Below are 13,409 nucleotides of genomic sequence, written 5' to 3' on the forward strand. Positions count from 1 at the left end.
GATGTCATTTAAGGCAGGGCTGTTCCTGCCTATGTTGTGTCCTGCGTGTGGGTGTGTGTGTTAGTGTACATGTGTGCTTCTGCTTTGGTGTGTACAGTGTGTGAACAAGGCAGTGCAGGAAGGCATCGGGGCTTATCATAAGGAAATGGTCAAAGAACAACATCCTTTTCACATAGCGGAGTGAAGCAATGCTTGCTGGGACTAAAGTCCTGCCGGCCACCTCATCACCTTCACACAGACTACCTTTTGAATTGTTTTTGTCTGTTACCACTGAATCCAGGAATTCATGTAATGAATTTGGGTGGGTCCCCATTTTATTTTGTATCCACCCAAGCACGTGAATGACTCGATACACATTCCTGCCAATGGTTTTTATGCTGTTAAATCGATCAACAGACGGTGGTAATATGCCAACTAGAGTTGAGTTGAAATGTATAAAAACAATATGCAGGGAAGAAGCAACAAACAATGCAGGTTTCAACTTTTCCTAGAAATGTTGTGTGAGGAAGGAAATGCATTTGAGAACATGTTTGCTGTTTCGAAGAAATCGCCACAGGGATCCTTATTTTTTTTTTCACTTTCAGATGTTGATGATCAAGAAAGCTTTTTTGCTTTTTTATAGTTGTAAGCTGTCCAAAGGTTTTATAGAAAAATCTCCACGTTTCCTTAGTGGAAACAACATAAATAAGCGAGTAAATGTTGACAGAAAACATATTTTTTGAATGTATATACCAGCACTAACTGAACAAAATCAACTAAATAAATGTCAAGAAATTAAATACTCTTACTTCTATTTTCCCTACTCAACCGAATACCAAAACATATTCTACAAATTGTACCTTTAAATACCCCAACTCCACCTGAAGATGTGCCCACATGTGCAGTTCAAATCCAGGCAGGGGCACCTCCCTCTATATCACCATATTGACTTATTAAAAAAAATAAAGATATAAATCGATAAATCATCAGATTTTGTCACTTGATCTTTAATTTATTTCTATGAAAGTGCAGTGGTAAATACTCCCAGCAGTCGCAGCGAGGACTTGTACCGGTTTTCATTTTTTATTACCCATCATGCCACATGTACAGTCCAGCGGTTGCCTCTTGTGTAACTGAATAGTAGAGTGGATGTTATTACATGGTGAGATTGCCACAGACCTCAAAAGGGCACAGCTGCCTTCTTTCTTGGGAGGAAAAAGACAGTCGACCACATTTAACTGTCGAAGAGTTTCGCTCCCTTTGTTGTAAAATAGGAGCATGCTGTTTTCAGAGGGGGAGAGATGAACGGCTGAAAGCTCCCACTAGTAAAAATTAAACAGTGAAGGCAAATTCATTAGAGTGTTTTGTCTTTGTTTCAGGTTTTACAGGAAAAAACTGCAACCACAACATCGACGACTGTCCCGGTCATGAGTGCCACAATGGAGGGACATGTGTAGATGGAGTCAACACCTACAACTGCCAGTGTAAACCAGAATTTACAGGTTCGTACAGCGAGGTTTCAATACACGTGTCAATGAAGTTATTATCACTCAAGAGCTCGGGGTGTAAACTCTAATCCTCTGATCCCTGGCTCTTTCACAGGTCAGCTCTGCACAGACGACGTTGATGAGTGCCAGCTGATGCCCAACGCCTGCCAAAATGGTGGCACGTGCCACAACACCTACGGCAGCTACCAGTGCGTGTGTGTGAACGGCTGGACCGGGGATGACTGCAGTGAGAACATCGATGACTGTGCCAGTGCTGCGTGCCACCAGGGATCCACCTGCCACGACCGTGTAGCATCTTTCTACTGCGAATGCCCCCATGGGCGCACAGGTATTCACATGTTTATTTGAATTTACAAAAATAGTTTTATGTGAAAATGCTATAGCCTTACTTGGTTAGATTCTGTACTATGGCTCTGACGAAATGGGATATTATTCCAGGGTGTGAAGGATAAACAAATTAAAACTAAAATTAGAGGCTGTAAAGAGAAAGTGACATTCATGATTGGTGATCTTTGGTTTCTACTGCGTTTTTTTTCGTCTTATTATCCTCCTTTATCTTCCCTAAATGAAATCAAACCCTTGTTTCAGAATAAACACATCTTGCTATTTGTATTTATAGTATTATTATATACTGTTATTCATAAACATCTCTTTCAGTCTGAGTCAGCTTACCTCCACATGAGAAGCACTGACAATTACACATGAGGGAAAACAGCGCTGGTAGAAAAGTGATCGGTTACAGAGTTACAGATGATGAAATCGCCCCTCTGAAGTTTAAAAAAAGCACAACTTTTTTTTAACACATGCAAAAGTCCTCCCCAAGAGCTGAATAGACTTTGATGTGTAACATTGGTGGAGTTCCCCTTTAATCAAAGAAAGTGATTATAGTATTATAGTAAAGTCTATTTTCTGTTTTTTGCTCCAGGGCTGCTGTGCCAGCTGGACGACGCCTGCATCAGCAACCCTTGTCAGAAGGGCTCCAACTGTGACACCAACCCCGTCAGCGGAAATCACTTCTGCACCTGCCCGTCGGGATACTTAGGAGCTTCCTGCGATCAGGACGTTGACGAGTGCTCACTGGGTAAAAGCCACACAACCTGACCTGCAAACTCTCTGCTTGTTGTCTCGTTTCAAATCTGAATTATTGAGGGCACATATCAACCTTTGCTATGTCAGGGAGCTGTTTAACTAAACTAGTGTCAAGAAACCTTTTCAACCATCACACATGCACCGTTAAGCTTTAATACAAGTCACAATACGAGCTCATTCTTTCCTGTTATTATGGGTACTTTTGTGCCCATAATTGTGCCCATAATTCCAGTAAATAACACCCACAGGGGTATTATTGCTGTAATCACAGAGAGTCAAAGCTTTGGTTTGGCTTCGTCAAACAACGCTAAACCGCCCGAATCATCTCATTGTCATGTCTTAACTGTCAAATTGCTCCTTGTTAGGTCTTGTACGTACACGACGGCCTGTTAAAGTAAAGTTAATGTACTTATCTGTTTAAACAGGCTCCAACCCATGCGAGCACGCGGGGAAGTGTATAAACACCAAGGGCTCCTTCCAGTGTAAGTGCCAGCGGGGTTACGTGGGGCCACGCTGCGAGCTGGACATCAACGAGTGCATGTCCAACCCCTGTATGAATGAGGCCACCTGCCTGGACCAGATAGGAGACTTCCACTGTATCTGCATGCCAGGTAAGACGATCTGACAGAGTAACTACATTCACGAGTAACTTATAGCGACTTATCGTTCCGGGTTGAATCTATCCAGTGTCAGTCCCCGCAGCTTTGCCATCACTTCTTTCTAGATTTCGATGTGATATAAATAAAGTAAAAATAAAAGTTTATTATAAATATGAATAAGGATTAAATACTGCTCCAGACATGACTGAAGTGGACAGTACATGCCTCTACCTCATACATGGTCCAATTTAGTGGTAAAATCACTTAAAAAAGACCCATTAGGCTTATTTTGAGGTTCATATTTGTATTTTTGGTTACTATTTTGTAGGTTTACATGCTGTATTACCTTAAAAAACCATTTAATCCATCCATTTGTAAAGAGGGAATACCTTTGAAAATAAAACAGCTTCTTGACTGCGAGGATTTGTTAATTTGTCTTCTTTATATCATACATCGAAAATCTTCGGGTTTTCGGACTGTGATCGTGATTTCTTATGATGCTCTGACACTCTGTTAACTAAACAATTCATTGATTTCATCTTAAAGATACAGCTGAAACAATTAGTTGATTTAGTGATCAGTCAGTTGACAGGAAAATGATCAGTTGTTTAAGATCCTAGCTTCTCTTAGCTTCTTCAGCTTCTCAATTTTGGGGAATTTTCTGGTTTTATGTGATAATAAATTGAATATCTTGAACTGCTTGACCGTTGGTTGGACAAATCAAGCACCTGGACGACGACAACTTCATCATAACACAAATTATGATATCCGTTTTTTTTTATAATGATGAATCTGTTAAGAAAAAAATGGCTAATTACAGCCCCTCTGCTATTTATCTGCTGTATCTGTTACAGCTTTGTGAAAATGCTTCTCACTGTGTCTCTGTCTAACCAATCCATCTCCCTCCCGGTCGTCCCTTGCTAATTGGCCAGGTTACGAGGGGGAGTTCTGCGAGATCGATACGGACGAGTGCGCCCACAGCCCCTGCCTGAACAACGGCAAATGTATCGACAAGATCAACGCCTACCGCTGCCAGTGCCCCACAGGTGAGGCTGCCGTACTGCTGCAGAGGAGGGGGGGAGGAGGGGGAGGATGGAGGGGAGGGAGGCGGAGGAGGCGTGGGGCCAGGGGGCACAGAGGTCGATCTCTCTCTCTCTCTCCTTCTCTCTGTGCCTCGCTCACTCTCTCTGTTTCACTCAAACACAAACACACACGCACACACGCAAACACCTTTCTGGACGGGCACTAATCCCAGCCCTGAGGCAGGCTTACGCAGGCCCGGGTAGCCCAGAACGAACGCAGCAGTCGAGGAGGAGAGGGAGCAAAAAATCTATAGGGAAAGGCTTGAGGAAGTTTGAACTTTTTCAAACAAGTTTCTTATCCCTTTTACAAAGTCTGATGAGTGAGCAGAAACTTGTGGATCCACAAGACTTTTGAATGTGACTGGGAACCAGAGAAAGCTAATAATAGCAGGCTGAGCTACGACTACGCTCCATAAAATGACATTTTCTGTGTTGCGGCGGTGAGTGAGATAGCGCTTTGGTGTGTTTTTTTCGAGGGCGGCTAGTTGTTTTGCTACGGCTTTTTCTTTCCAGAAATGCCACTGGAGTGTTTGGACAAGTAGGTATTGATGTTTTGTTCTGAGAGGAAGGAATGCAACTGCTGAATCTGAGAGAAAGGAAGAAAGCAAAGGAATGATCTTCAAACTCCCAGAATGTGTTTTTTGTTTTGCATTCTTTCAGCGGGATCATTGAGGTGGAAGTGAATTTCTTTTTCTTTATTTTCGGGGAGGAAAATAGCGAAGCTCCGAGTCGGGTGGATCAAAGGCGGCCTGGGTGGAGAGAGGCAGGATTCCTCCTGTTGAGAGAAAAAAGAAAGGAAGAGGGAAAAACGAAGAGAAAGAGAGAGAGAAAGAGAGACACCCCGACAAGGAAGCTTTAGAATTAATAGAGAGGGGGTACAAGTGTGAACACAAGAGCTTAACGCCTAAGAAAACCCTGTGTGTGACAGCGAGAGAGGGTTATGTGAGGAAGCAGGACAAAGTGGTGGTGGTGAAAGTGTTTTTTTTTTTGTTTTTGGGGAGGGTAGATGGAGGGTAGGAGGGTGGGGGGATGAGACGCACAGACCGTTATGCTGAAGCAGGAAGGGAGGGGTAAAGAAGGGGAAGGGGTCTTAACCGCCCTGCTTGAGATGTAAATTTGTCCCCGTTGCGAGCCAGGCCCGAGGCGAGGGTCCCCTCTTATTATTTCTGTACATGGAATAGCCATGGAAACCCCACTGAGAGCCATTGAAATGTCTGATTCCAGCAGTCTGGGGATAAATCCCTGTTTGGCTGCTGAGGTGCATGATGTGTCTGCATGTGTGCGTGTCCGATGCTTGCGTTTTCATGCTTCAACCTTTGTGTGTGTGTATACTTATGTGTGCATCTGGGTGAGAAATTCTTTCTTGGAGTTTTTGGGGTTTTTTTCAGCCTCTTTGATTTCAGTCAGGAGTGCGTTTTGGGGCACTGTAACTGAACTGTGAAGAAACTTAACTTTTGCTTCACATCTTGGCAAAAAACACTCAATTTGTGCCGCTGAGGCTTTTTTTTCTCACTGCCAGCATTGCTCACAGAAGAGCTTACTTCCTCCTCTCCTCTGCAAAGAGCTCAAGAGAGAGATCATTTAAAACAAAAAAATTCTGTTCATTACAGTCAAATAATGTTATTGGTAACACCCCCTAATAAGACAATCATTGATAAAAAAAATAATAATGCGCAAGTAGACATGTTCACTGGTAGCAACGAGGCACCTAATATTCAGCAGGTCAGATGAAAAAAAAGTATACAAATATTTTTGTTGCTGAAATTTCTTGTTGTGTGCTGTGAGTTAAACCGTTGTTCCTGTTTGTAAAGAAATTAAATTACAAATGTGTTATTGGGAGCACCTAAATGAAAACATTTGGCGCACCAGTGCAACCAGTGTAAAGAGTTAGTCTGGGGCCCTTACGTACTGGAAAAGGGCTGCAGGAGTATCTGGCCATGCCCAATTATTAATAGCCTGTTTAGCATTTATTGATAATAAACCAACATTTATAACTATCATAATCAACGTAAAAGGATAAACAGTAGCCAAATTTCACAATCACGCCACCCAAAATTCTTATTAATATCTAATATCTGATCTATAAAGCATTAATGAATAATTTATTTACCAGTAATAAGCCATAAGTTCTGATATTGCAAACTGCCTCATTTAAGGTGTGTGGATTCATCCGTTTATCACAACCTGGCAACCCAAAAGTTGCTATTAATAGCTTAAAGGTGATCTATAAAACTTAATTAAATCATTTATTATCCTATAATAAAGCAGGTGTTTCTTTAACCACAGTGTGCGTGTCTGTATGTGTGTGACTGAAAGCACGTACTGTATGTCCCAAACATGTATGCATATCTCCTCTCTGTCTACGCTGCAGTCCTCACGTCAAGCCAAGAAAACAGTGAATGGTTTTAGTCCGCTGGGAGAAATCAGCTCGCCGCTAGACACACAAATACTTCCTCACCGGATTAGCTGCAAATCAGTCTTTGTAGCTTAACCCACCTGTGTATTCCTGCGATGGTGTGTGTAGTGGTGACAGGGTGGATTGGAGGGGGGGAGTAAAACTTTATCTCTTCATCAGACAACATCCCACTAGAATGTGCCATCATGTGACAGAGGGGAGACGAAGAAAAATAGCAGAGATGAGAATAACTCCAGGAAAATGGGGAAAGCCTGCTGGTTGATTTTGAATGACACGCACTTTGAATAGCGGAGGGTCAAAGGTCAAGCTGGTTCTTTTTAGAGGCGGGAAGGGGAATGGAGGGGGTAGCGGAGAAAGGGGTGAAAGCAAGACAGGAGAATGTGCATTGTGATGGAAAAGTTTTGGGGGACAAAGGAGGCAACGGGCTCCGTTTGGCGTTGCGTTGAGCAGACAGGCCCTCCTTTGTCTCTCAACCCTTGGTCAGGAGGCCTCGCAACTTTCATTCTTCCCTCATTTCTTTCCCTCCCTCCCCTCCCGCTTTACATGAATTGGTTCCCCCTCTCTCCCTTCTCCCTTTCGAGTCCTGCTGAAAAGACGTGAAAGGGAAAATAGAGAGTTTGTAGTGTTGCACAGTTGTTAATTAACATGCAGATTTCTGATTCGTCGAGAGCCCTTATAGTATGGGCTGAGGATTATGAGAGGGGCTGGTTTGAAACGGTGAGAACACAGTAGCCATGTCTGTACACACACAAACACACACACACACACACACACACACACACACACACACACACACACACACACACACACTCACACACTTCTTCATGCTCTCATGCACACCCTTGTTGTTTTTCCAGGCTTCACTGGGCTCTATTGCCAGATAGACATCGACGAGTGTGCCAGCACGCCATGCAAAAATGGCGCCAAGTGCACAGACGGACCCAACAAGTACACCTGCGAGTGCACTGAAGGTATGCAAGTCTTAACAAAAGTTGAAATTATTGAGTAGAAACTTTTAAGGCCCTACAAAAGTGGAAACACACCCACATCAGTTCGAAAAGGAAAATAAACTTTTTTTGGCAGGTTACTCCGGGAGGCACTGTGAGACGGACATCAACGAGTGTTACTCGGACCCATGCCACTACGGTACCTGCATCGACGGCCTGGCCTCCTTCAGCTGCCACTGCAACCCCGGATACACCGGTCGGCTGTGCGAGACCAACATCAACGAATGTCTGAGCCAGCCGTGCCGAAACGGAGGCACCTGCCAGGACAGAGAGAACGCCTACATCTGCAGCTGCCCCAAGGGCACCACAGGTAACACACAGACAAAAATAATAGGCTGAATGTAAGTTTTATATCTGACATTTGAGGTTACAGAGAGAAATTTTTCTTCCGACAGGAATCAACTGTGAAATCAACATCGACGACTGCAAGAGCAATCCCTGTGACTATGGGACCTGCATCGACAAGATCAATGGCTACGAGTGTGCCTGTGAACCCGGCTACACGGGTAAGCAACTTTTAGAGTTGGTCATCTTGATAGAGCTTTTATATACGGCAGAGAATTCAGCTCCTACAGTCGCACAAAGACCCTGTGCGACTGTAAAGTTAATTTAACACAATTAAATGTGGCTGCTGTCTCAGGTGACCAGTAGACAAAATGGGCGTTTAAGGGATCGAACGTATGGATGAAGGAGTGTGGGCCTTGATGGGGAGGGTGACAGATGGCGAGCGAGCGAGCACGCTCCTCTGAGGCTCGACCGGTGTCACTTTCCAGCTCCACCCTGTCCCCAACCTGCTGCTGCTAGGACATGCAAGCTGCCCTCCCGTACAAAGAGCGGACACACACACACACACACTGGGGCCCACACAGTCACCTGGGATCTGAGCAGGAGAAAAGATTCCCTGAAAGATTCCTGAAAGTTGAGCTTTTAAAAGCTCGGAAGCCGGTCCCTGCTTTAAAGCTAAATGGGCTGCCTTTATGTTATGCGTGGCACCAGGCTGAATGGCGTCAACGCTTCAAGTGGCCGACAAAGGACGACTTAAAACCCCTCATGTTTCTGGAAATTGATACATTAACTGCACTGATATATAGACTTCTTTGTGTGGCGCTTTGTCTGTTGTTGCGTGGGTTGACGTGTATTTAAAATCATACTTCAAATAGAGTGAAAAATTGTCCTGTTGGCAGGTGTTGAAGAAGTTATTGTAGTTGTTTGGAAGACGCTGCACTGTTTATACACCAATGAAGACATCATGTGGTGTGATTTCATAATTTAAAGGAAGAGTTTGTGATTTTTGGGGTTATGTGTTTACCTTTTTCTTGCCCAAATTTAGATGAGATGATCTCCAGGAAGTCATTGCACCCATAAAATAGTCCAGCATACAACTGCACCTTTCTGTTTTCACACTTCAGTTTGTGTGTGGATGAAACGAACATAAAGTGACATGTTGGTTAGTTGGCTTTAGTAGTGATGGTATTTGGATTTTTGAAAAAGCCAGGCTAGCTGTTCTCCCTGTTTTCAGTGTTTATGCTAATCATCTTCTATCTCCAGCTACACATTCAGTCTGGTATCCATCTTCTCACCTTACTCTAAAGCATATTTCCCAAAATGAAGATGTTCTTCTCGGACTTTAAGATATTCCCCTCCTCTCTTTTAGGTACCATGTGCAACATCAACATCGACGAGTGTGCAATCAACCCCTGTCACAACGGCGGCACCTGTATCGACGGCATCAACAGCTTCACCTGCGTGTGTCCAGAAGGTTACCATGACACCACCTGCTTCTCCCAGGTCAACGAGTGCCTCAGCAACCCCTGCATCCACGGCCACTGTGAAGACAAGATCAATGGGTGAGGCAAACTGGTTTCAATCCGATTAAGACTACTAGCAGGTTACATTCATGTGTCGGTTGTGTGTTATTTTTTATTCAAAATGTTGATTTCAACATTTCAGATTTCAAAACTCTCAGATTTCACACTAAGATTTACCAACATTTTTTCCCCGTCAGCTATAAATGCCTGTGCGACTCTGGCTGGAGCGGTAAAAACTGCGACATCAACAACAACGAGTGTGAATCCAACCCGTGTATGAACGGAGGCACCTGCAAGGACATGACCAGCGGATATGTTTGCACCTGCCGCATGGGCTTCACTGGTTAGTATTTGTGTTGTGTCGATATTCTCGTCTGAAACAACACTTCCCTCCACCCCAATGTTGACCTTCAACTTAAACTGAAGTATGTGTGATGTACTGTTCGCTCTGACTGCAGGCCCAAACTGCCAGACCAACATCAATGAATGTGCCTCCAACCCCTGCCTGAACCAGGGAACGTGTATCGACGACGTGGCTGGCTACAAGTGCAACTGCATCCTGCCTTACACGGGTATGAAAATATTATTGAAAATATTTTATATGCACATGTTGGCCTGGTGTTCTGGCATTTCCGTGCAGTTTCCAGAGCCTGTGTTCGTTAAGTTACCGAGCAAAGAGGAAAAATATGTGGAGGATGAAACAACTGTCGAGTAAAGTTCAACAGCAAGACTTCCTCTGGGCTCAAAGACACCAAACCTCTGACTCACTCTGCTCCTCTGAGATACACGAGCATCCCTGATAAGAGGGCTGGAAAATATTTTCATGTCATCTCACTTATTATTTGACAAAACAGATAACGATGGAAAGGCGAAGGGCAAATTTTCTTGTATTTGTCGAGTCGTCTTTTTGGAAAAATCCACAGGACTTTGAATAATAAAAGGATTTTGCTTGTGCCGGGGTGGGAACGGGGTGCTTGACACATTTCCTGTTTGCCTGCTTCCTGTCTCACAGAACGGCTTCACAATGGGCGGAAACTGAAGCCGGCTTCCTGTAAGAGCCATGTGTTGTGGAAACAGATAGGGAAATGTCTCGGCAGGCCTTTAACACTGACAGAACCTGGCTAAAATCTTCTGATAGCACTGATTGAAAGATGATTCTGTGTCCATTTGGGTTGGGTTATCTCCAAGTTCATGACTCCTACATGATATCACGCAGTGAAAGTTAAAGTTAAACACAGCTTGTAATTTATGGTGTTTAAATGAGTGTTTTAATAGACGTGTTTGTGTGTTACAGGAGAGAACTGTGAAACTTTGATGGCCCCCTGCAGCTCCAAACCCTGCAAGCATGGAGGAGTGTGTCAGGAGTCGGAGGACTTTCAGAGCTTCTCCTGCGTCTGTCCTGAAGGATGGCAAGGTGAAACATTAGAACAGGAACTATTTAATTCAGAGTTCCAGTTTCTATATGTTACATTTAGACATTAAAATTTCCAAATGAGTGTTTCTCATATAAAAATTTCACATTTTGTCTGTTGTTGATTTTGACCAGCTCTTGACTAAATTATACTGCTCTGCAGAGGATTTGTACTGTTCTTCAGTGATATAATGCACTGAAGAAATGTATAAATCTTCTGCACAGACGTTAGAATATGGACATAATTGCTAAAATTTTAGCTCGACGTGACTCACTGGTAGAGTTTCTTGTGAGAAAAAATGCAGTAATGCAGTAGAGAGAAGTCAGAACGATGATGAAAGATACAGACAGGTAAATAGGTAAAAGACAATTTAAATGAATAAATAAATAAAAGCAATTTAAAAATACATCACTTTAATTGTGCAATATGTAAGAATTTTAGTACAACATTTTCAAAATCAACTAAAATTATGTCTATGTATTGTGTTGAAGAGATATCTAGTGAAGTTGGCATGCTAACCAGTGCCAACCCGTAGCAGCAGCCACAGTCATAGATGTATAAAAAGAATACAGTTAAAAGCAGTTAGCAGTTACTCTGGTGATACGCTGCCCCAATTTGCTAGGAGTATGAATTCAACAGATGGACAATTCTTACGTATTGCACCTTGAAAGCGAGTCTATTAAATTTTCTTTGAAGAAGTGATTTCAAAGAATCACCGATTCTGCGAGTGTAATCTCCTCTGGCAGGTCGTTCCACAGTTGAAGGCCTCTGACGGCAGTAAACTGGCCTATATGGGGCAAACATTTCAAGTGTTTTCTTGTTTTATCCTGTTACATCCTGTAATGTACTTACTTTGTTGTTGGAAATGTACATTATCTTCCTCTTTCCACCCCTCCAAGGCCAAACATGTGAGGTGGACATCAAAGAGTGTGTGAAGAATCCCTGCCGCAATGGAGCGACCTGCCAGAACACTTTGGGCAGTTACCGCTGCGGCTGCAAACCGGGCTTCACTGGACGCAACTGCGAAACCAACGTCGATGACTGCAAGCCCAGTACGTTCTCCAGTCTCTCTGCTTCTTTTGCTTAATTAATATAATGTAGATGAAGCAAACTCTACACTTAGCAAAGACTTCAAAACAAAAGCTGAATGCTCTGTTTTGCCCACAGACCCGTGCAGCAACGGAGGCCTCTGTATGGATGAGGTGAACAGCTTCCTGTGCACCTGCCTGCCCGGCTTCAGGGGCACAAAGTGCGAGGAGGACATCAACGAGTGTGAGAGCAACCCGTGCAAGAACGGAGCCAACTGCACCGACTGCGTCAACAGCTACACCTGCACCTGCCCGGCCGGCTTCAGTGGAATCCACTGTGAAAATAACACTCCCGACTGCACCGAGAGGTACAGAGCTCACACATCAGAGAATTGGTACCTCAAGGAGCTCAGAGTATCACAGTCAAACCCAGCAGCTTTTGTTTTAGAGATAAAACAGACAGATGAACACTGGTTATTGTCTGGTGAGTGAGTTCATCTGCTCAGATCAACAGGTTCACTTTCATCCACTTGTTAATGTAGAGTCCGTTTCCTTGTCCACCACTGCCCCCTCTGGTGGAGTACAGATGTACACCAGTTGACCTCAACATTTCTTACTGTATATTACAGCTCTGCCATACACAGTAGGTTAAGTAGGTTGTACTATAAATGAGTTTTTAACTGTAAAATACCAAGACTTGTTTTTTTTTTCAACATCACCAATAATCTCCCTGGTGAGAAAAACTGAAAGTCTGAGTAATAAGTAGGGTATTGCAAGAAAATATATATTTCTTTTTGACTTTCTGTGGACAAATCAGATGTGCCTGCAGCTCAGGTAAAGAGAGTTATATTGACCTGCTTCTTCCTAAAAAGCTGCAGAATACTTTAATTTTGGTGAATTTCATACAGCATTTTTTCTTCTTTTCTCTGCAGCTCCTGCTTCAACGGCGGCAGCTGTATGGACGGTATTAACACCTTCACATGTTTGTGCCCGCCGGGTTTCACCGGGAGCTACTGCCAGCATGACATCAATGAGTGCGACTCCAAACCCTGCCTGAATGGCGGCACCTGCCAGGACAGCTACGGCACGTACAAGTGCACCTGCCCGCATGGATACACTGGACTCAACTGTCAGGTAGGAACTTAACGTTGAAATGGCTTTTCAACCAAGTTCAGCTCCATTTAACCTCTTTTGAACTTACAAGGCTTACTGGCATGATTATTTGGTGAGAGTGAATTCAGGTTTTACATTCTGTTTGCATCTTGCAGAACTTGGTTCGTTGGTGCGACTCGTCGCCCTGTAAGAACGGGGGAACCTGCTGGCAGAGGGGAACCACCTACAGCTGCGAGTGTGAGACCGGCTGGACGGGACTTTATTGTGACGTCCCAAGCGTCTCCTGCGAGGTGGCAGCCAAACAGAGAGGTAAGATGGGAGTTAAGCGTGAATCAAAGTGTTGGTGGAAATGTATGCAGGCTTAGTAA

The 13,409-nt window shown here is 43.7% G+C and overlaps 1 protein-coding gene across 2 annotated transcripts in view; it reads left to right on the forward strand.

Moving 5' to 3' along the window:
- Window positions 1-13,409, forward strand: part of notch1b (notch receptor 1b) — a 41,983-nt gene that overhangs the window by 15,163 nt on the left and 13,411 nt on the right. For both annotated transcript variants that reach the window (XM_084359794.1, XM_084359795.1), the window contains exons 5-20: window positions 1,359-1,481; window positions 1,582-1,815; window positions 2,413-2,568; window positions 3,002-3,187; window positions 4,108-4,221; window positions 7,531-7,644; window positions 7,757-7,990; window positions 8,076-8,186; window positions 9,335-9,527; window positions 9,686-9,831; window positions 9,947-10,060; window positions 10,783-10,902; window positions 11,800-11,952; window positions 12,068-12,296; window positions 12,861-13,062; window positions 13,197-13,350. In XM_084359794.1, coding sequence (XP_084215920.1) covers window positions 1,359-1,481; window positions 1,582-1,815; window positions 2,413-2,568; window positions 3,002-3,187; window positions 4,108-4,221; window positions 7,531-7,644; window positions 7,757-7,990; window positions 8,076-8,186; window positions 9,335-9,527; window positions 9,686-9,831; window positions 9,947-10,060; window positions 10,783-10,902; window positions 11,800-11,952; window positions 12,068-12,296; window positions 12,861-13,062; window positions 13,197-13,350 — 2,583 coding nt within the window. The remainder of the gene's footprint in view (window positions 1-1,358; window positions 1,482-1,581; window positions 1,816-2,412; window positions 2,569-3,001; window positions 3,188-4,107; window positions 4,222-7,530; window positions 7,645-7,756; window positions 7,991-8,075; window positions 8,187-9,334; window positions 9,528-9,685; window positions 9,832-9,946; window positions 10,061-10,782; window positions 10,903-11,799; window positions 11,953-12,067; window positions 12,297-12,860; window positions 13,063-13,196; window positions 13,351-13,409) is intronic.

Source organism: Pagrus pagrus (genome assembly GCF_965226575.1).
Source record: "Pagrus pagrus genome assembly, chromosome: 8".
Classification (NCBI taxonomy): Eukaryota; Metazoa; Chordata; class Actinopteri; order Spariformes; family Sparidae; genus Pagrus; species Pagrus pagrus.